This window comes from Notamacropus eugenii, chromosome 5 (assembly GCF_028372415.1).
Source record: "Notamacropus eugenii isolate mMacEug1 chromosome 5, mMacEug1.pri_v2, whole genome shotgun sequence".
Classification (NCBI taxonomy): Eukaryota; Metazoa; Chordata; class Mammalia; order Diprotodontia; family Macropodidae; genus Notamacropus; species Notamacropus eugenii.
This window is the reverse complement of record NC_092876.1, coordinates 36841127-36865625: the sequence shown is the minus strand read 5'-3', so window position 1 is coordinate 36865625 and position 24499 is coordinate 36841127. Positions and strand designations below refer to the sequence as shown.

Here is a 24499-nt window from a genome sequence, read left to right as displayed (position 1 = left end):
TTGAAGGGAGAGATAGTTTGGTATAGCTTCTGTGAGGAGCAAAATAGGAAATCAAGTAAGGAAGAAAACAAGGTTCTTCAGCTAAGTTCTGTCTCTTTACTCTTAATTGGAGGACACAGTAATGTCCGCTGATAGAGTGCTGGACCTGGAGTCTGTAATAGTTGTTGTTTGGTCATGTCTGACTCTCGATGACCCCGTTTAGCAGAGATAATGGAGTGATTTGCCATTTCCTTCTCCAACTCATTTGACAAATGGGAAAAATGAGGCGAACAGGGTAAAGTGACTTGCCCAGGGTCACACAGCTAGGAAGTGTCTAAGGCTGGATTTGATGAGTGATCTACTTCACCATCTGGCTGCCCATCAGTGGTACCTGAATTAAAATCCTACATCTGACAACAGCTTGTAAATTCATGCCTCCAAATTTAACTTCTCTTGGTCTTTGTTTCCTCATCTGTTAAACGGGGATGATAATAATAATGATCCCTTAATTGTGAAATCTGATGATCTCCTCTCAGTTTTTACATATGTATAGTGCTTGGCCAACCACACTGTGCTATATAATTGCTAGTCATTAATGCTAGCTATCTTTAAGTCTGCTAAATTTAGCAAAGCCAGCTTTCACAGGGAAACTTCAAGCAGGGTCCAAATTATTGCCAGTTGCAAATCCGTAGCATCTCTGTAATAGACTTTCACCAGACAACTTTCTGACAACTCGCATAGCATCTTTACTTGTGTTTAATGGAATCACTCTCAGTATCATTGTTTTTGTTCTGTAAGACCTCAGTTTCTCCAAGAAGAAAGCAAAGTCTGAGGCTTGAGTCCTGTATCCCTTCCCTAAGCTTCCCCTCTGGAGGTAGGAGCTATCCCTCCTCACTGACCCTTAAGAACGAGCCTCAGGAGTGACTCAATTTTCCCAGCTTGATTCGGCTGTACTCTTGAATGGTAGCACCCCTGTCTGGGCCTTTGGATTTGTTTTCTCATTCTCTCAAAGGATGTTGTGCTTTGAATGAGCCTCACCCCCAGTGGCATGAGTTACATGAGATGAGAGTTGTTATTCAGTTAAAAAAAAATTCCACCTCCTTACCGTTCACCAATACCATCCCTCCTCTTTTGTTAAAATATGATATGTCACCTTGGATTCAAGCACTATTTTCTATGTTACTAGGAGACAGAGCAGAAGCCTTTAACTGTAAAAGAGGTGTCAATAAAAAAAAAAGATAGTCAAAGTTAGTTCCTCCAGAGTCACCATCAAAACTGTGAAGTGCATTAAGAAAGCGAAATTACTCTGTCAGCAGTATGGTTCCCAGTCATTGCCCAGAACATAAATAGTGTGAGTGCAGCAAAAGCTAATGGAGAGAAAGATATTAGTTAAAGAATGTCCTTGTAGGAGTAAAGACTTAACTTTTTATAATGTACCATAATGATAAAATTAAGATACCTCAGAGGGAAATAATTCTGCTCCCAATAATTTGGAAATACCTCTCTGCGCCAGATTTTCCCAAGTGCTTGAGGAATCCCTCCCCATGGTAAGTTTAGCACTTGGGGAGGGGTGTTAACTCTTTTAGGTCCTGGAGCTCCCTTCCGTACATTGAAGTAAAAGTTATCACAAGTGACCAGACTTGGTCCCATAGGTCCCCAATGAAACATATAACCCCTCCTCAATAAACAGGTGGTAGATTATGGGTACAGAATGTAGCATAGACTACCAGGCATGGCCACTCTGTTAGCTAGCTTTGCTTCATTGTTCTTCTTTGTTACAAGAGATTTGGGGGGCGGTGGGGAACAGATGATAATTGGGCAGCTAACTGTATAGAGCATTTGGCTTGGAGTTAGAAATGCTCATCTCCCTGAGTTAAAATTTGGCCTCAGCTCCGTACTAGCTCTGTGACTCTGGGCAAGTCACTTCACTCTATTTGCCTCAGTTTCCTCATCTGTAAAATGAACTGGTGAAGATAATGCCCTCCAGTATCTCTGCCAAGAAAACCCCAAATGGGCTCATAAAGAGTTGAACACCACTGAAAAATGACTGAAAAAAATGTACCAGGCTCTGTGCTAAGCAGTGGAGATACAAAAAGAAGCAAAAGACAGTCCCTGCCTTCAAGGAGCTTATGTCTGATGGAGGAGACAACATTCAAGCAAATTTATGCACAACAAGCTACATACAAGAAAAACAGGAAATAATTAAAGGAGTGAGATCAGACCACAAACATGCCATTTTTCATTTAGCCCCAAAAGTCTTCTTTCTTGTTGCTCCTCTTGCCTGGAATATGCTCCCCACCTTCTGTCCACCAATCCAGATCCTGCCATCTTTCAAATGCCACCACCTCCACGAAGCCTTCCTGGACTGCTGCAGGCTTCGTGGATTCCCTCTCCTCTGAATTCCTGTGGTGCATAATGTCTGTCATACCCAATGTGACACTTTGTAACTTTATGCTCACTTCATCTACTTATTTTCTTATGGATGTCAATTCTATTCCACACGTGGAGGCAAGGACTATGCCTTCCATCCCTCTTGAGGTCTGAAGCCTCAGTTAGATAGATGCTCGTGTAGATACCTGCTGACAACTGGATTGCAGCTGTTGGATAAAGGCTAGCTGCCCTTACCTGGGTTGTACTGCTCAGTATGGTTTGTACAATTTGAGGAGAGAGAAAGCGTTATCCTTAAGCTACCCTCCCTACACTGGTGTGGCTCCTTTTTCCATGATCACCTGCCATAACACTCTGACTTGGGCGATGGTTTTTAAGAGTTGCTATGGCCCAAATATTGAACAACTTGACCAACCCCAAGCTGGTATTGAGTCTGTCTCAACTGGACCTCAGACAAATGTCATCTTCCTGACTTGATATGACCTAGGATGGCCTTCAAGAAACAAGGATTGATCCTACCTCTACCACCAGGAGGGACCGAAGAAGGACTATAGTGAAGGATTTTCTTATTTTAAGGAGCAGCTAGATGGCACAGTGGATAGAGTGATGGGTTCAAATCTGGCCGCAGATACTTACTAGCTATGTGACCCTAGGCAAATCACTTAACCCTGTCTGACTTAGTTTCCCCAACTGTAAAATGGGGATAATAACAGCATACCTACTTTATTGTTGTAAAGGTCAAAGGAGATAATATTCGTAAAACATATTGCTGGCCACACAGTAAACACTCTATAAATGCTAGCAATGATTGCTTAAAGTTTTTTAAAAATCTTAATCCTCTCAAATTCCTCTCAGTTATGCAGAGATGACCCTGGGCTCTCCAAGGTTGTATGGTCCAAGTGCCTGCTCTAGTAGGTCCCCCAAAACTGGAAAACTGTGGAACATGAGACCCACTGGTGGGCTCGATAGTCATTGTGGCACCTGTCACCAGAACTTTGGAAGACAAGGAAAGGAGGGTGTGGTAAGAAAACTGAAGATAAGGGCAGAACGCAAAGGAATTGATATAAACAATGAAGTTAGCTTCTTATACCTTTCCATTGCCATGAATACAGGTCCATGGATGATCATTTCCATATTCACGAGAAATTTCCCCTAGAACAGGCTTCCTTTGGCTCAGTTAGAATCACTTGATCTGTGGTTGCATGGGGGAAAATGAACTTCCTAAAAGCAAATATTACAATGTTAGTCTGGTCATCAGAGTATGGATTCTTTTAACAAAGCAAATCTTTTTGTCTTCAAGATTTTTTTTAGTGCATCCAAGTATTGAGGCCCAACTGACCTGATGATTGATTTCTGAACTTTTCCTTCTTGAACCCACAGGCAGTGGGGGATTACTGCTTTATCCACAAGTCAAAAAATAAGATAGAGGGGGCCTCTGCTTTAGAGAAAAGCATTTAGCATTTAGTAGCTTTCACACTGACCATTAGCTTAGGAAAAGTTGATGGATGGATCTGGGATGGTTTTTAGAAGGCACCATTGTAAGACTTTTACACACACACACCCCGAATATGAATATAACAGTGAATCTGTGCGGTATCTAAGTAGTTTTAGATTTATTGTTTATAGGAAGAAAAGCCATGTTGATGCTCCAGAAATGAATCTTAGGGCTCAACAAATCTCTGGAGAATTTCTTGATTTTAGAGAGAGTATTTGTTTTCCATGGAATTGGGAGTAGAATTTGGAGGAAACCCCTTCAGTATATTAAAGCTAAGAAACAATTCCCTGGATCTACTGAGGCATCCCCTCTTCCCCAGGAGTAAACTATACATGTTAATCTACCAACAGACACTTACAAAGCCTTCACTATATGCTCACCACTAGGTTATGATGTATTGATGGGTATAAAATATGTGCTCTAAACACAAAGTCCTCACCCTCTTATTGTGGAGACAACCATAATACAATGTTCACTAGGGCATTAAATGCAAAATATAGACAATTGGTGCAATCTGAGTTACAGAGAGACCAACAGGGAATGAAATCAAAGAATCTCAGAGCTAAAAGAAAACCCCCTAGACCATCTATTTCAACCTGAACCTGACCAGAAATTCCTCTCTTGCTAGATCAGCATCACTATGATCATTGTTGATGTTTGCAAACGATCACCTATATACATGATTGACCCAAATCCCCCTAAAAGCAGGATAACTTTCCTTGTTACAGTTGTCTGCTCCAGAGTGATGGCAACCCCATTCACAGAGTAGAGCCTGGTAGTTTCCGCCATCTTCCCTCTGCTAGTGAAAGAGGGTCTATCCCATGACTTGCTGAGGCAGCCCATTCCAATTGTTAGGAAGGATTTCTTTGCTCTTGAGCTGAAATATTCTACGTCTTTGTCTTCTTATTCGTTGTTCCTAGTTCTGACCTCTGGGCTCATGGCTCTTCCCCATGGCAGGTCTTCAGATACATTAAGACAGCTATAGCTTGCCCATCTCGAGTCTTCTCTGATCTAAGCTGAATAATCCTAGTTCCCTCCACAGATTCTTTTATGAAATCATCTCCAGTCCCTCTGTGAACTCAACCTGGTTTGTCCATACTCAGAAGCTCAGATACTCTTATGAGTTCATCATTTTGGAAGTTCTTTCCAAGTGCCCTGACAATATCCCTCCTAAAATCTGGTGCTAAGTATGGAATTAAAAAACTCCAGATGTGACCTCAAGGCAGAATGGCCATCCTTTCCTCATCCTAGATACCAGGTCATTCTCAGGGTAGTCTAAAAAAGTCTTGGCTTTTGGACAACCATCCTGAAAGCCACCAAGACCCCCAGATCTTCTTCACATGGACTACTTTTGTAGGCAGACCACTCCCCCATCCTTTATTTGGGAGGATGATTTCTTTAAACTCAAATGTAGGAATTCACATTTAACTCTATTATATTTCACCTTATTAGCTTCTGCTTATTTTTCTAGCCCACTTTTGATCCTAAAACTGTCATTGAGTAAGTTAGATGCTCCTTCTTGTGTTGCGTCACCTGAAAATGGGGGAATGAATGTCAGTGTAGAGGTAGGGGTGTGAGGTGGAAAGAGTGCTGGCCTTGGAGTCAGAAGAGACCTGGGACTGAATCCTGCCTCTCTGGGGTGCTATTCTGACCATGTGACCATGAACAAATCCCTTTGCTTTTCTGAGACTCAGTTGCCATATCTGTAAAAAGGGAGTAATAATACATCTGTGGTCCCTGTCTCACATGGTGATCTTGTATGTTTTGTAAACCTTAAAGTGCTCCATAGAGGTTCATTGTTTTATGGGGGTTTATTTTGTATCCTGAAACTTTGCTAAAGTTGTTAATTATTTCAAGTAGTTTTTTAGTTGATTCTCTAGGGTTCTAAGTATATCCTCATATCATCTGCAAAGAACGATAGTTTTGTTTCCTTATTGCCTTTTCTAATTCTTTCTACTTCTTTTTTCTTCTCTTTTCCAGCACAATATTGATAATGGGCATCCTTTTACCTATTCACCCCCAATCTTATTGAAGTTCATTGTTATGTTAGTTGTTGATGATAATGCCTTTTTCCTGCTAAGTGATTAAAATGTTGACCAACACAGGGCCAAGGACAAATCCATGGGCCATTCCAGATGTTTCTTCAAGTTGATGCTCATGAATTAATGATTGCTTTCCAAATCAGCTAGTAGATAGTGCTGGACCCGAAGTGAAAGAGACCTGAGTTCAAAAACAGCTTCAGACACTTACTAGCTGTGTGACCCTGGGCAAGTCACTTAACCTCTGTCTGCCTCAATTTCCTCATCTGTAAAATGGAGATAAAAATTGTACTTATCCCCTAGGGCTGTGTGAAGATTAAATATTAAATTTTAAGTAAGATAATATTTGTTAAGTACTTAGCCAAAATTAAAGCAACATGGAATTTCTAGTTATTTTTATGTTTTTGTTGTCATTATTATTATAATTTCCATGAGCATATCACAGACCTAACCAAATGCTTTGCTATGATCTAAGAATACAATTGTCTACAATATCTTCTTTCTACTAGTCTAGTGATCCTGTTCAAAAAAAATAAAATGATGCTGAAATAACCCTTTTTTTGGAAGCAGATAAGAAAGAGTGGAGACAGGGTTTTGGTTTTTTTTTTTAAAGAAAAGATATTTACTGATACATTTTGTTTTTAATTCATCATATTCTAATAAATACCTCCCTACAGATCTTTCCCACCAAAAAAAAAATACTAAGAAGCATCTAAGAGGATAATTGCAATTGATAGCACATGTATCATGTCTGTCTTATACTTAACCATTACTTTAAAAAAATGTCCTTACTTTTCTATCACTTTGATTTCATCCATCTCTTCCCCTTTCAGTGAACCACCCTTTGTAACCAAAAATAAAAATAAAAATGAAAGACAAGGTGGTGAAAGCAGTTCAGGGAAACTAACCAACAAATTCTGACAGAATATGTAGTGTTCCACACCCATAGTCCTCCATCTCTCCAATTAAAAAAAAAAAAAGGTGCATTTCCCATCTCTGCTTTAAGATTGGTCATGACCCCATTTTCTGAGGAAGAAAAGGCACTTCCTGTTCTAATGCTCACAAATCATCCCTTTAAAAATGTATCTCAAATTTTTCTAGGAATCAAAATCAAACTCACTGATCTCAAGTTTAAAGAGTCTTCCCTCAAACACCCCCCCCCCTTTTTAAATGGGGACATTTACTGATCTATAGTTGCCTGACACTTCTCTCAAGCTCCAGTTTTTCAAAGATCTTTGCCAGCATCTCAGCAATCCTATCCACAGACTCTTTCAGTATCTGCATGTAGGTAATCCAGGACTGGTGGATTGAAGTCGTCCAAGGCAGTGAGGGGCTTTCTCTTCATTTATATCACGAGACGTTTTGTCATTTTGTTTTAGGCTGCTCAGTCCAAAGATTATTTTCCTGGACAGAGAAAACAGATTTGACCTAACATTTGATAACTCTCTTTTCTCTCCATCACCTGTTATCATGGTCTTGTTCTGAGTGACCTGATGGAGACACAGATTGCTGCTTATCCAATCTGTGGATGAGAAAACCTGGAAAGGATAGTTCACATATAGTCAGGAATCAGAAAAGTCTTGCCTGGGGGAAGCAATGATCAAATGGAATGAAAGTGGGGGCAGCTGGGTGATGCAGTGGATAAGGCACTAAGCTTGGAGTCAGGAAGACCTGAGTTCAAATCCAGCCTCAGACACTTACTAGCTGTGTGACCCTGGGCAAGTCACTTCACCCTATTTGCCTCAGTTTCTTCATCTGTAAAATGAGCTGGAGTAAGAAATGGCAAACCACTTCAATATCTCTGCCAAGAATACCCCAGATGGTATCAGGAAAATTCAGACATGACTAAACAACCGAACATCCTCTCAGACCTCTCCAATCATTCTCACCTTCCCCATCAGATCCTTTCTGTTGTCAAATTTCATGGATTTTGCCTTCGTTGACATGTGTGGTATACACAACCTCCTTCTCTCCTCTGATGCTATCACCACCCGGGGCAAGCCCTCATCACTTTACTCCTGAGCTATTGTACTTAGCTTCCCTGACTCTCTCCTTACTCCCATCCACCCTCCAAACTTGCTGACATGCAGCTCTGACCACATTCAGGACCCATCTCCCACTCACCTGGCTCCCTCCACCCTCCAGGATCAAATAAAATTCTGTTTTCGGTATTTAAGACTCTTCTTGATGTGGCCCCTTCCTACCTTTCCAGTGTTTTTTCACCTTAGTCATCACCCCTAAACACACGCACACACACATACACACATGCACACACATGCACACACACATGTACACATGGATATACATGCATGTATATATGCACATGCATGCACACATATACACAAACATAATCTTTGATCCAGTGGCACTGGCCTCTTTGCTGTTTCTTGAACAAGACGCTCCATCTCCTGACTCCATATATTTTCCCTGGCTGTACCTCATGCCTGGAACACTCTTCCTCCTCCTTTCCGCTTCCTGGCTTCCCTGGATTCCTTCAAGTCCCAGCTAAAATCCCACTTTGTACAGGAAGCCTTTCCCAATCCCCCTTAATGCTAGTGCCTTCCTCTGAGATTATCTCCAATTGATCCCATCTCTATGTTTGTAGAGAGTTTAGACATCTTACTCATTAGATTACGAGCTTCTTGGGCGATGAGACCATTTTTTGCCTTTCTTTGTACCCCCAGTGCTTAACACAGTGCTTGGAAGATAGTAGGCACTTAATAAATGCTTGTTGACTTGACTAACAAGATGAAATTTAGTGGCATAAAATGCACTTGAGTTAAAAAAAAACCACCTACATAAATACAAGATGGGGGAAACATGGATTATAAGCAGTTCATGTGAAAGATGTGGGGGCCAAAGGGACTGTACGCTCGGTACGAGTCAATAGCGACCAGCCAGTGTTAAAACAAAGGCAATCTCAGTTTCCATGAAGAGGGTCAGTCTTAGCTTCCAGGAATGAAGAAGTCATAGTCTGGCTACACCCTGCACTGGTCAGACCACATGGAGCGGTTGTGCTCAGCTGTTAGCACTACATAGGAGCAGTCATAGTGGCAAACTGGAAAGTGACCAGAGAAGGATGTCCAGATGGCCACACCAGATGACAGCTGGGGGACAGAACCAGGGTTGGGTTACCTAGAGGTGAGAAGACTAAGGTGGGATATGATAATTGCTTTCACATACTGGAAGGACCCACATGGGAAAGGAATGAAATTCCTTTGTACTTGACCCCAGAGGGAAGAACAGACAACAAGGAGAGGAAATCAAAGAGAAGATGATTTGAGTTCAGTATGAGGGACAAACTTCAAAGTCATTAGAATTCTAGAAAACAAGGACTTCTTCAGGAGATAACAAAATTCCCTCTCACAAAGTCTCTCTCTCTCTTTCTCCTCTTACACTCTCTCTCCTCTCTCCTCTTACGTTCTTTTTTCTCTTTTCTCTCTTTCTCTTACATTCTTTTTCTCTCTCCTCTCTTTTTCCCTCTCTCTCCTCTCTCTCTGTCTCTCTTTCTCCTCTTACACTTTCTCCTCTCTCTTTCCTCTCTCTCTCTTTCTCCCTCTTTCATTCCCTCCCCACTCTTTGTCTCAGAAACTTCCCATGGGTTTAATTATTATCACTCTGCAAATGACTTCCATATATATCCAGTCCCAATCTTATATATCTATATGTGTGTATATGTGTACATATATGTACATGCATACTACATAACCTATATATATATGAGATTGGAACTGGATAGATCTGGAAGTTATATATACATATGTATGTATATATATAGTATGTGTGTATATATACACATATGTGTAAACACACGGATACATATATACATCCAGCTTCAATCTCTCTCCTGAGCTTCAGCCATCTCCATTGGACTGCTTGATAAGATATCCCATAGTCATCTCAAACTCTTTGTGTCCCAAACTGAACTCATTATTTTCCCTCAGGCCCTGGTCTTTGCTAGACTTCCATCTCTGTCCAAGACCCCACCATCCTTTTAGTCTCCCAGATTCATAACACCAGTGCCACCCTCTAGTCTGCTCTGTCTCTTACCCTACATATCTAATCCATTGTTAGATCTTGCCATTTCTACTCCACTTCTTTCCTATCTGTCCACTCCTGCCCACTCGCACAGCAACCACCTTAGTTCAGACCCTCAGTGCCTGTCACCCTGACTACTGCTTGCACCTTCCTTGTGGGTGTCTCTTCTTCAAACCTCTCCATCCTCCAGCCATCCTCCCCACTGCTGCCCAAACCATTCTCCTTAAGCACAAGTCTGACCTTGTCACTCTCCCACTCTGTTCATTCCAGGAGATCCTTTAGATTCAAATGGAAACTCCTCAGCTTAGATGGCAAAGTTCCTCACACACACTGGCCCCAATTCATTTTTCTAAGCTTGTTGGACTTTTCTGTTTTTCAGCCAAATAAGTCTCATCTGTGTTCTTCACATATGCTACTACATTTCACATATCTGCCTTCTCCCAGGTCTGCAATGGAGTCTCTCTTGACCTCTCTTCCTTTAAAACAGATCAAGGGCCATGGAAACCTTTCTTGATCCCCCAAGGGCTTGTGCCTTGCCTCCCAAACTACCTTATATTTTGACTACTTTATATTGACTTTTATTTGTGTTTACTTTGTATTTAACTATTCATTTTTACTGGTATTTATCTGCTTTATGTTTGTGCTGAATTTACTTATGGGTGTACTTTGTACTTCCTTCATTGTCATGTAAATTTATTGCAAATAGGGTGGATTTTTTTCAGTCTTTGTACTTGTGTCTCCAGTGCCTAGAACATGTTGTTATTCAATTGTTTCAGTCCTGTCTGACTCTTTGGGACCCATTTGGGGTTTTCTTGGCAAAGATACTGGAGTGGTTTCCATTTCCTTCTCCAGCTCATTTTACAGATGAGGAAACGGAGGCAGAGTGAAGTGACTTGCCCAGGATCACACAACTAGTTTGAGGACATAGTAGGTGCTTAAATTCTTATTACTCAATTAGGTAGAAGTACAAGGGAAATTAGATTAGATGTCATTTGAGGTCTCTTCTAACTCTAAGATTCACGGCTCTGTGACCAAATTAGAGAGGCAGTGAGGGAGTAGTAAATGGAGATTTGACCTCAAAACTAGAAAAACTTGGGTTCATGTCCAGACACTGACACCTACTGGCTATTTGGCCCTGGACAAGTGGCCTAACCTTACAGTGTGTAATTAGTGCCACTTAATGTATGTTACCAAAAACTACATGTATCTACTCCCTTCCCCCATAAAAAAAGTCATCTAGATGGTACAAAGGATAGAGTGCCAGACCTGAAATCAGGAAGACCTTAGTTCAAATCCAGCCTCAGACACTTACTAGCTGTGTGACCCTGGACAAATCACTTCACCCTGTTTGCCTCAGTTTCAGCAAGCCACTCCATTATTTCTCCCAAGAAGACCCCAGATGGGGTCATGAAGAGCCAAAAATGACTGAAACAACTGAATAACAACAACTCAATAAATGCCTGTTCTCTTCTCCTTCCTTTCCCTAAAAAAAAGTGTCCAGAGTGAGTCCAAGATAACTCTTTAGGACCAGTAGCCACAGAGTAGATCCTGAGCTGCATTGGTAGAGGGGTGTTCCTCACCTGGAGTTCCCTAATAATGGAAGGAGGACTTAAGGTAAACCTTGAGTAAAATATAAACAGACAGAGGGGCAAAGAAGGGGCAATCCAACTCAGAGAGAGCACAATCCAAGGCCCAGAGGTGAGAATGAGCATGGTGTATACAGAAGATGGAGACATGATCAACTACTACAGGGCTCCAAAACGTTTTTTGTTTCTCAAACCCCTTTTCACAACACAAACAACAACCAAAATGCTATGTGTCCCAAAGGTAACTGAATAGATGACTCATAATATTAGATTTATTTCAGTGCTTAAAATAACCATAAATGAAATCAAAGTATAAAAATAAAATTGTAAAGCTCCAAAATAAAATTTATGCCACAATTATAAATATAAAATTTTATTCTATGGTAATGAAAATTCTAACTATGAAATTATAAAACTCTAATTAATAAAATAATTACAAATATTTTATGTGGGACATTTTCTCATAATTAAAAGTATTCCAACATTATCTCCTAAGCTTGCAATTTTCTGCAAGATTTCATATTAAATTTCCTTATTTTGCAAATTTTGTTTATTATAAGTAACATTTTTAATGAAATAAGTTACCACTTGGAAGATGTTTAACGTAATATGATAATTACATGTAAATTTAATTTCACTGTTGGACTTCTTTATTTGAACAAAGGTTTACAATATTTGGCTCAACACCAGAGAAACACAGTCCTAAATCTGGTTCTGCATTGAGTTTATTTCTGTATTTTGATTTAAAATAAGAATAAAGTGAAAAAGCTTGCTCCTACAAATATGTGGTGGAAAATGGTAGAATTTTACAAGCTCTCTCACTGAGAGATAGAAACTTTTTTTTTTTTAATTTTTAGCTATGATGAAAATAAACAACTAGTAACAACATAAAATATTAACTTTCCTACTGAAAACTGACCAATGTTGCCAACCAGTTCATTTGAAAATCCACTAGATAGAATAGTAACATAAGTAGAGGATGTTTAAACTGGAAAATAGTCTTAATATTGCAATGAAAGGCTTTGTTTGTGTCTATAGAACATTTGTGATGGTCCATGATGGTTTCAAGATGGCTTATAATGTGTGTGTCCCATGATCATGATTTTCAAATGGAAACGTTCATAACCTTTTGATCACAAGACTGCATAGCTAATGAGGTACTGAGGAACAAGGAGATACTCTGGTGCGGTGTGCGGAACGTAAATGAGGGACCATCTATTGGGAGTCAGTTTGTGCTTGAATGTTGAACCCTTGGCATGGTTTGAAAACAGTTTGATGACAGTTTGAGAGAATGCAAGAACATGCGCTGGTTAGAAACAGAGCTTGATGTAATTGCTGTATGAAAAGTTAAATTATTGTACCCACGATCATGATGGTTTTAAATTGCTAAAGATAAAAACCTATAATGCTTTAAATATGCACATACTTGTTGTCACAAAGGAAAAAATACATTTGTAGCATAATTGGGCAATTATTTACTGCTTAAGGTGCCATTAAAGATTTGTTATTATGAGCCCTTTGTACCATTGTCAGAACAACAAAGGGGTTTGTGAGCCACTAAATGGGAACCATTGACCTCCTGTAGCAGGGTGGGGAACAAATTTGTATTGTGGAATAGTAAGAAATTAGTTGGTAGAGAGAGAGAGTAGCAGCAGATTCTGGAGAGCCTTAGAAAACAGGAAAAGAGTTTTAAGTTATTAAGACAGAAGACAGTGAATATTTTAATATTTTCAAGTAATAGAGTGCTAGGATAAAGGTAGTATTCTAGGCAGATTGGTCTACCCATGCTGCTTCAGCATCTTTTCTTTCTCGTGTCTTCCTTGAGATATGTTAGGAACAATTTTCTAGACAGAAATTACCCCACCAAGAGCCAAAACCTCATCAGTATGCCTATAATCAAAGTAGATTTTGCTTTGAGAAATATTACCCTGGTCATTCTCTTGCTAGTATAGACAGACTAAAATTAAAGAATGACTCAGTACTCTTTCCTTCTCTCACCCTTTGCTCTTGAGAAGTGTGAGTGGGCACATTAAGCCATTCCTGAGACCTGACCATACTGGAATCAGAATATGCTAATCAAAATTCATATTGTTTCGGCAGTGTTTCCTAAATCAATGTTCACTGTAATTAAGATTTGTTGACATCATTGCTGTTTTAAAAATGATCAGCTGTGCCCATGACTGGAGAAGGAGTTCTCTGTCCCTACTGGTCTCTATCTTGAAGTAAACAGGCATTGCTTATTATGGCAGGCTGACTCAGAATAATGGAGTTACTTGCGCATTAGAAAACCCTGGGGTATCACCTGAGAAGGCTGGTTTTATGTAAAATTATGAAGTTTCTTTGAGACTCTCCCACCAACCCTTTCAAAAATCCTTTCCTCCCTCTCTCTCTTTCTACTACTCCCCTATTCTGGAGGCCATCCTGGTGAAGTCATTCTCAGGCAGCACCCATTTAATCCTTACTAAGGTGATGGGTATTCCTGGTAGAGAAAGAAGCCTCTTATAGAGGTCAGAATGTTAGACTTAGAGTCAGGAAGACCTGTGGTCAGTCTCACCTTTGACATTTACTGTATACCTGTAGGTAAGTCACATAACCTTTTTTCCCACATGGCTGCACTTCCTTTATATGTAACACTTAGAACTTGAAATGATTCATGAGAGAAGGAATTCTCAGAGCTTCAGCAACTAAAGAAAAAATGCCAAGCAGCAGCAACAACTCTCTTTTCTCTATGACCACCCAGAAAGAATCCTGGACCTGAGGGAGAGGAAGAGACAAGGAGAAGGCTTTTTGGAATCCTCACATCCTAGAGACTTAGATCGCTGATGGTGGAATGGTAGGCAACTTGCTAGGAAGTTAAAAAGATATTTGGGGGCAGGGAACTCAGCCTGTTTCCCCAGAAGCATATTCTGTTATAGCTTCTGACCTCACTAAGGTCAGTCCTGAAAAACATTATTTTATGATGCAATCCTTTCAGTTTTGGGGCAATCAGATGTTCTTTACCTTCCTTTAATGTCTAACTTGTGTGTTATGACTCATATATACTAAATTCTATTATATATAATACGTATATACATATATATACGTATTATATATAATAGTCGCGCTTCGTTCTCAGAGGACCAAAATGACATCACCATGATAAAGTCAAGTTTCAATGTGTCTGACTGCGGCTGGTCAAACCAACACAAGCTCAGAATGCTCTACCACAGATTGGGCACAGATAATCCGTGTGAACGTTTGGAGTAAATACTCCAAATTTGCACATACTATGTTTCCTTTGTGCTGTTTCAATTCTGCTTTGCTCATAGAACACAGTACCCTTTCTGATGTGAGCATGCCATGCTGAGCGGTCCTGTGCCAGCATCTCCCATGTCACACAATCAGTTCCAAAGTTCTTGAGAGAGACCTTGAAGGTGTCTTTGTATCACCTCTTCTGACTACCATGTGTTCGCCTGCCCCACGCGAATTTGCCATAAAATAGTCTTTTTGGCAAGCATATATTTTGCATTTGACCAGTGAGGCCATCCCATCAGCGTTGTGCTCTCTGAAGGATAGTTTAAATGCTTGGCAGTTTAGCTTGAGTAAGGACGTCAGGGTCTGGTACCATATACCTTATCTCCAGAATCTTCCTAAGACAGTTCAAATGGAAGCGATTCAATTTCCTGGCATGGTGCTGGTCCATATCTACCAAGTATAGATGCAGTAAGATAAAGATCAATTCTCTGCTACCTATGTTAATTTTGGCCTAACAATTAACACCAAGAAAACACAGATGCTCCATCAGCCACCACCATACCATCATATGTGGAACCATCAGTTACAACAAATGGAGAAGTTCTGAATGCTGTGGATAAGTTCACTTACCTTGGTAGTGTCCTTTCCAGGGATGCACACGTTGACAATGAGGTTGACGCACGCATTGCCAGAGCTAGCTCAGTGTTTGGGAGGCTCCAAAGAAAAGTATGGGAGAGAAGAGGTATTAGACTGACTACCAAAGTGAAGGTCTACAGAGTCATTGTGCTGAGCTCATAACTTTTGTATGATATATATATATTTTATATATGCATATAAAATATATATTATATATAGAATGTATGTATATGTGTATATATAAACAAATATTAATGATTCATCTATATCTTCCCCATTAGAATATAAGCTCCTTGAAGTTACAGTCTTATTTTCACTTTTTCTTTGTGTCCTCAGTGTTTAACACAGTTCCCAGAAAATGATAATCATTTAATAAATGCTTATTGAAACATGGATCTGGGAGCCAAGATGGTGGAGTGAAGGCAAGGGCTCACCTGAGCTCTCCCAAATTCCCCTCCCAAATAATTTTTAAATAATACTTCAAAATGAATTCTGGAGGAGAAGAACCAGCAAGAGGACCAGGTGAAACAATTTTCCAGTCCAAGATAATTTAGAAGTTCAGCAGCAAATGCCTGTCTCACTGGGGTGAGAAAGGAGCATGGTCTTGTGCAACTTTTACCTGGCAAGCCAGAAGCTGCCTTAGGGGTGACTGAATCTGCAGAAGTGACTTCCAGGACTCTAGGCTCACAGACAGTAAGGGGGTTGGAGACCTGGTAAGAAGGAGATCACAGGGGTCCTTTCTTGGCACTGGTTGCAGGACCCTATTGTGCCACCTGTGCATGGTTCTGGGTCACAGATCCAGGGCAAGGAGGAGCACTAACACACTATATAGCATGCAGCTTCCGGGGAGTGGGATCCTAGTAACAGTTTCAGAGTGTGAAAAAATGCTTATGGTTATTCACAGATCCTGGCCCATAAGCCAGGAGAATAGTGACCACATCTCTCTTTAGATAACACTACCTTGTAAGAACTGAAAACTAACAGACTCCCACCCCCAAACTAGCTCTGAAAATAGCAGAACCAAAAACCTGAAGTTTGGGACAGTGTCCTCTCCAGTCTAGGGGTACACAAACTCAAAAGAAGACAATGAAGTCAAAAAGGTTACATCTAAAATACAAACTGGTCTCAGGTCATGGAAGAGCTCAAAAAGGATTTTAAAAATCAAGTAAGAGAGGTAGATAAAGACTTGGAAGAGAAATGAAAGTGATGCAAGAAAATTCTGAAAAAAGTGTCAACAGCTTGGTACAGGAGACAGAAGATAAAATACTGAAGAAAATAACACCTTAAAAAAGAGAATAGGCCAAATGGAAAAGGAGGTACAAAAGCTCACTGAAGAAAATAATTTCTTAAAAATTAGAATTGGATAAGTGGAAGTTAATGGCTCCATGAGACATCATAAAACAATAAAACAAAAGCAAAAGAATGAAAAAAATAGAAGAAATTGTGAAATATCTCATTGGAAAAAGAGCTGACCTGGAAAATAGATCAAGGAAAGATAATTTAAGAATTATTAAGAATAGTCTAGACATGCTGTTTTAATAAATTATCAAAGAAAGCTTCCCTGATATCCTAGAACCAGAGGGTAAAATAGAAATTGAAAGATTCTACCAATTACAAAATGAAAATTCTCAGTAATATTATAGTCAAATTCTAGCACTCCTAGATCAAGTAAAAAATGTTACAAGCAGCCAGAAAGAAACATTTCGAGTATCATGGAGCCACAGTCAGGATCATGCAGGATGTAGCAGCTTCAACATTAAAAGAGTGGAGGGCTTGGAATATGGTATTCCAGAGGGCAAAGGAGTTAGGATCACAATGAGGAATCATCCACCCAGCAAAACTTAATATAAACCTATGGTGTATGTGTGGGCGGGGGTGGTGGTGGAGGGAGATGGATATTTAATGAAATAGAGGACTTTCAAGCATTTCAAGATGAAAAGACCAGAACTGAATGGAAATTCTGACTTTCAAAATACAAGACTCAAACAAGGCATAAAAAGGTAAACAGGAAAGAGAAATCATAAGGGGCTCAATAAGGTTAAAGTTTTTTACATTCCTGTTTGGGAAGATGATACTTGTAACTCTCAAGAACTTATTATTTTTAGGGCAGTTAAAAGGAGGATGAATAGAGAGCATGGGTATGAGTTGACAATGATAGGATGATATGAAAAAAATAAAAACAAGGGGTGAGAAAGAGGAATGCAGTGGAAAATGGGGGAAGGGAGAGATAGGGTAGGATAAATTATCTCACATAAAAGAGGCACCAAAAGAACTTTTTACAATGGAGGGGAATTCGGGGGAGGGGGGGATGAATTGAACCTTATTCTCATCAGCACTGGCTTGTAGAAGATATAACATATACAGTCAGTTGGATATAGAATTTATCTTACCCTATGGGAAATAGGAGGGGTAAAGGATAGGAGAAAGGTGGGTGTGTGTGGTAGTGGGGTGTGATAGAAGGAGGGCAGATTGGGGGAGGTAGCGGTCAAAAGCAAATGCATTTGAGGAGGCACAGGGTGGAAGGAGAGAGAAAGAGAAGGATAAACAGGGGACTTATAGGATAGAGGGAAATACATACTTAGTAATCAAAACTGTGATAAAAATTTTACAGCAAGTTTCTCTGATAAAAGCCTAAATTCTCAAATACATGGAGAAATGAATCAAATTTGTATGAATATGAGTCATTTCCCAATTGATAAATGGTCAAAAGATACGGTTAAATGGTTCAAAGTATGGATAAATGGTCAGAAGAAGTTTTCAGACAAAGGCATCAAAGTTACTTATAGTCATACCAAAAAAAACTGCACTAAATCACTATTGATTAGAGAGATACAAATCAAAATAACTCTGAGACACCACATCACACCTATCAGATTGGCAAACATGACAGAACAGGAAGATGATAAATGTTGGAGAGGATGTGGGAGAGTTGGAACACTAATTCATCGTTGGTGGAGCTGTGAGTTGATCCAGCCATTCTGGAGAGCAATTTGGAACTATGCCCAAAGGGCTACAAAAATGTGCATACCCTTTGACCCAGCAATATCACTTCTGGGTCTCTATCCCAAAGAGATTATAGAAATGGGAAAGGGTACCACGTGTACAAAAATATTTATAGCGGCTCTCGTGGGGGTAAAAAACCGGAAATCAAGAGAATGCCCATCAATTGGGGAATGGTTGAACATTGTGGTGTATGAATGTAATAGAATACTATTGTGCTGTAAGAAATGATGAACAGGAAGACTTCAGAGAGGCCTGGAAGGACTTATATGATCTGATGCTGAGTGAAAGGAGCAGAACCAGGAGAACTTTGTACACAGCAACAACCAGAGTGTGAGAGGAATTTTTCTGGTAGACTTAGTCATTCACTGCAATGCAAGGACTTAAAAAATTCCCAATGGTCTCTTGAGGCAAAATGCCTTCCGCATCCAGAGAAAGAACTATGGAATTGGATCACAGATAGAAACAGACCATTTTCTTTTGTATTATGTTTTGGCTTTGTTTTGTTTTATGGTTTCTCCCATTCATTCTAATTCTTCTATGCAACATGTATTTAATAGGAATGTATGTGTAGAACCTATACAAGACTGTATGCTGTCTCAGGAAGGAAGTGGAGAGGGAAGGGAGAATGAGGGGGAGGAGGGGAAAAGAAATCTAAGATATATGGAAGTGATTGTTGAACACTGAAAACAAATAAAATAATTTAATTTTTAAAAAATTTTAAAAATCCTTTCAGGAATTACTGGGTCAAAAAAAAAAAAAAAAGGAAAAGGACCTATATGTAGAAAAATATTTATAGCAGCTCTTTTTGTGGTGGCAAAAAATTGGAAATTGAGAGGATGCCCATCAAATGGGAAATGGCTGAACAAGTTATGGCATATGAATGGGATAGAATACTCTTGTGCTATAAGAAATAATGAGCAGGATGGTTTCAGAAAAACCTGGAAAAACTAATATTAACTGATACGAAGTGAAGTGAGAAGAGCCAAGAGACCATTGTACAGCTGTGAATGACTTAGCTATTCTCAGCAACACGATGCTCTAAGACAATTCTGAAGGACTCATGATGAAAAATGCTATCCACTTCTATAGAAGAACTGATAAAGTCTGAATGTATACTTTTTAAATTTTTCTTGGGTTTTTTTGTCTGTGTTTTCTTTTACAACATGACTAAAATGAAAATATGTTTTGTATTGCTACACATGTATAACCCACGTCAAATTTGCTTGCCTTCTTAAGAAGGAGGGGGGAAGGGAGAAAATAGAATTTGAAACTCAATTTTTAAAAAAATGAATGTTAAACATTGCTTTGAAATGCAATTGGAAAAAATAAAATATTTAAAATAAAGAAGAAGAAAAAAAACTGACTCCCACATGTTGAATTTTACTTTTCAATAGTTTTCCAGAATGGTTCCAGATGCTCACCTCTATATCTGTAAGGGGCAGTTTGGTCCAATCACATGACCTCAAAATCAAAGTCACACACACACACACACACAACCCCATCATTCTTCAGACTGACAAGGTTATAGACCAGTTAGTAGGATGTGAATCGTTTCTTCTCCAGGGCACATTGCCTTGGCAACAGACATCAGTTTGCATCTCCACTTATTCTTTGAAATACTCCTTCCAACCTTTGGGACTCATTTCTTAGAAACTGTTTCTTTCTTATTCTTTTTCCTAGAAGAACCTCATCTGACCTCAAGCCCGGGAAACCAGATTTTTTCTTCTCCACATTATCAACAAGTCGATCACGGCTGTGCTGAATTTCGTAATGTCTCTCTTGCTCCTCCACCCCCAGAATACCATCCTATCATGTTCCTGGGTAGCCTCCCCAACAAGGTAACAAACAGATGCTTGTCGAAAGCTTTTGTTTCATATTGGGCCTCCCACCTCCTTGCCCTGCACCCTGTACTGCGCACTCACCCTCATTCTCCCCTAGGAGGTACTCGGTGAGCATGTGTTGATTGATGGGCGATGCAGAATCACACCTAGTCCCTGGCCCCAGGCCTACATCTGACCCAGTTCTTGTTGGACACACAGACACTATAGACTGTGCCATCATCAAGGCACTGTAATCCAAGAACACTGCAAGATTTGTTGTTGGGTTGTTCAGTCACGTCCAACTCTACGGGGTTTTCTTGTCAAAGGATCCTGGTGAGGTTGCCATTTTCTTCTCCATTGTGTCTCCATTTTTACAGATAAGGAAATGAAGCAAATTGAGGTATTGGGATTAAGTGACTTGCCCAGGGTCACACATCTAGTAAGTGTCTTGAGGTTGGATTTGAACTCAGATATTCCTGACTCCAAGCCTGGTGCTGCCTCCAAGATTTATCTACCTATAATAAATATCCTTCCCAACAGTCTGCTACTGTCCCTGGCATTTTCAATGAGATGCACAAATTTAGAATATCCACCCCAAATGTTCACACGGACAAGGGGTAGAACATTCCAAGCTCATATTGGTCTGATCAGACACAGTTAGATGCATTGTAACTTGACTCTAGCACAGGGATGTCATTCTGGTCCTCTTGGGGGATGAAGGACAACACCCAGCTGCCCTTCTTTGGACTGAGGCATTTTCTCTGAAAGATTCCTGTGACAATGCAGATTGATTTCCTGGGAAGTTTGGCCCATCAATACTCACCAACCCCTTAGCACAGGTAGCTTTATTAAGATTCCCAGTAGACAAGAAAACCCTAAGGGGAAAGGGAGAGGAGTGTGGAGCAGATATGTTAGGAAGGGAGGGAAAGAGGTGAGAAAAGGATGGAGCAGAGAAGACCAAGCAATAAGCATGTATTAAGCACCTACTATGTACGAGGCACTCAGGGATACAAAGATAACAATGAAATAGTCCCTGCCATTAGGAAGCTTACATCCTATCTGGGTATAATGTAACAATAATAGTTAGTAGCATGTATAAGGATATGGGGCAGCTGGGTGGTATAGTAGATAGAACATTGGGCCTGAAGTCAGGAAGACCTGAGTTCAAATCCTACCTCAGACAGATACTTAGTAGCTGTGTGACCCTGGGCAAGTCACTTAACACTGTTTGCCTCAGTTTCCTTATATGTAAAATGAGCTGGAAAAGGAAATGGCAAACCACTCCAGTGTCTCTGCCAAGAAAACCTCAAATGGGGTCACAGAGAGTCAGACATGCCTGAAATGACTCAACAACACCAACATATACGTATATGCAAAATGGCTATGAGATAATTTGGGGAACTATCAGAGGGGTGTTGAAGGCAGAGACTGAGCTTTGGATGAAATGAAGCATTGGAATGGAGGAGCAGGGGAGGGGAAGGGGGCAGAATCTAGACTTGGAGGACAGTCAGCCAGGCTCCAGGCACAGGGAGATGTGCTGGGAAGATGCCCCAGAGAGCAAGTTGTAGGTGCAGGGGAAGGTACACTGGGCAATGGCTAGTCAGTAGGATGGATCATGGTCCCCCTGAGAGGAAGAAGGAAAGGAAAAAGAGAAGCATTTTTTATGGTGGGGCTGAAGCAAGCCTCCCCCACAACCCCAGGATGGTTCCACTCCCTTCTGGTCCCACATCCTGGCAGACGTCTCTTTGGAGCCGACCCCCCACCCCCAAACCCGCCAGGTTCTCTTGGTTCTCTGCTCCAGAGCTCCATTCACCACCCTCTGTCTCTGAGAAGCTGGGCAGGGCCCAGGGACGGAGCTGCTTTCCAGGAAGTGAGAGCAGCATTTGGCAGAGGTGGGGGAGCTGCTAGTGTTTGTAGCTGCTGTCTTGGCAGCTGGCCCCTCAGCCAGGTCTGGGGAGTGGGTGGGTGGGAGGGCAGAGGTGGCATTCGAGGTGGTGTGATGGGCCAAAATTAGGGATATACACAAGGACAGGGTCAGTCACCCTGTTAAAGCTGCCCTATTTCATTAAAGTTATTTTCACTTTAGAATACCAAGGATTCTAAATTCAATCCATTTTTGTTTCCAGCTCCTCTAAATGGTTTCCTTTGTTGTTATTCCCTTCCTCTGTCCTCCGTCCCCACCCCTCCTTTCTACTTCCAGAAGGAAGACCATCGATGTTCTGAGAAGATGGTGAAATCGAAGAAAAAGCTTCCACAACGCAGGTGGGCTCTCTCACTCTCTCCATCACTCAGTGGGAGGTTGGTTTCTCCTTAACGAGGTGCTTCTCCCCAGATAGTTAACAGGTGTTTCTATTTGGGGAAATAGCATATTTCCTTCCAGGCAATGGCCTGCCTTCCATCGACCCTCATTATCACACCTGCACTATCCATGCACCTGGTGGACCAGGCTGGTTAGCCCATGGAACCATCTCTGAAAGACTAAGTAGAAGGATGATGGGCTTGGTTTGCTTGCAGCGGGGCGTGGATACATTACTGACCAAGTGCCACTAGCTGTCTCTCCTTGGTGTTTTTAAGAGGTCTGGCCCACTGGGTACCTAAGGCATGAGTTTAGTTCAGTGGAGAACTCCGGGAGGAGATTCTGTAGCCCAGTATGTAACCTCCCCAAGGCCTGCAGAGGCTGTTTTGTTTCTGTCCTTATCTCCCCAGCATCCAGCCCTCCGCCTGCTGGATGGGTCTGGGGGGACACCCAGCAATGGGAATTCTTCACCCTTTTGCTTTCTTATTATCCCTACAAACAGGGACCCTGTTGTTTAGTACCATCATAGGAAGTCTATAAAATGTTGTGTAAAAATAGAGTGGACAATGGGAGTGATTTGTTTGATTCTGAGCTCCAAGGTAGCTTTGGGTTTTAAATTGTTTGTTTTAGCCCTAGGCCATCTCGCCTGATGGGCAGTTAGGTGGTACCATGTAGCACTAGGATTAGGAGTCAGGAAGACTCATCTTCATGAGTTCAAATCCATCCTCAGATACTTACTAGCTGGGTGACCCCAGGCAAGTCACTGAACCCTGTTGACCTCAGTTTCCTCATCTGTAAAATGAGCTGCAGAAGGAAATGGCAAACCCCTCCACTATCTCTGCCAAGAAAATCCCAAATGGGGCCATGAGAGTCAGACGTGACTGAACAAAAGACACCAGCAGTATCTCACGTCTTATGCCAGAACGCCTAAAGCTTTAAGAGAAACCTAAAAATTTCCCAGCCCAGCTTGGGAATGTGCCCAAGAGGATGCTACAAATTATTGCCAGCTGACTTTCAGAAAGGCCTGTCTTTCTGTAGCATCCATTGGCCAACAGGTACCTGAGTCCCAGGTACAAAAGGGATCATCTTAGACCAGGGGTTGTATGCTCTGGACCTCGGGCAAGCTGGTGAAACTTACCGACCCCTTCTCAGAATCATATTTGAAGTGCATAAAATAATATGCATAACATTACAAACAGATACAATTCTACTGAAATACAGTTGTCCAAACACATTTAAAAACAATTACATGGACCCCAGGCTAAGAATCCCTGCCTTAGACCATGCGTGTCTACTCATTAGGTCATTTCTAAATGACTGACCCTGCTGTCATTTGAAGACTCGGAGCATGTAACTAGTGCTCCCAATTGCCAGGCAGGAAATCTTTGTATTTTTGCTTAAAAAAAAACAACAAACCATTCAATCTGATATCAATATTCCTGTTTCTTCAGAAGACCAACCCATGCTGGAGAATCCAGTTACACTTGCCTTAAGAAAACAGGACGTTTAAATGCCACCCTGTCACACACAACTAAATCCCCTACCCCAACCTTGACCCCAGAACTTGACTGCAGGACATGAGGGTTCCTTTAGCATCCTTGACAATGGGGTCAATGGATCATCTTGTTTCTCAACTACTGGGTAATCCTGAAACACCCTCAACGCCAACTCAAAAGCTTTCCTGGTGTTCCCCACAAACGGGTGGCATGAAGGAAGTAGCCAGTCTGAAACACCACCTTCCTAGCAGCAAATACCAGGAGAAACAAGCCCCAGAGAAGGCAGCCCATGGCTAGCCTGTTCATTCCTGAGCTTTTCACAAGCTGAAGAATGACTGACAAGAAAGGCTGCTGGGACACAGAAAACACAGTTGGACATTTGTACTGAAATAAGGCTCGGTGCATGATACAAAGGGGACCGAGAGAATGGCTGCTAAATCTCTTTCTCTTCTGATTGGCAGACACTCATCTGCTCAAGCAAAGAGGCAC

At 41.0% G+C, this 24499-nt stretch overlaps 1 protein-coding gene across 5 annotated transcripts in view; it reads left to right on the top strand.

Moving 5' to 3' along the window:
- MORN1 (MORN repeat containing 1) overlaps positions 1-24499 on the top strand; it is a 217263-nt gene that overhangs the window by 117328 nt on the left and 75436 nt on the right. For 3 of the 5 annotated variants that reach the window (XM_072608580.1, XM_072608579.1, XM_072608583.1), the window contains exons 11-12: positions 20079-20236; positions 22419-22480. In XM_072608580.1, the coding sequence (XP_072464681.1) occupies positions 20079-20236; positions 22419-22480 (220 nt within the window). The remainder of the gene's footprint in view (positions 1-20078; positions 20237-22418; positions 22481-24499) is intronic. The other 2 variants (XM_072608582.1, XM_072608581.1) reach the window with 1 other exon arrangement.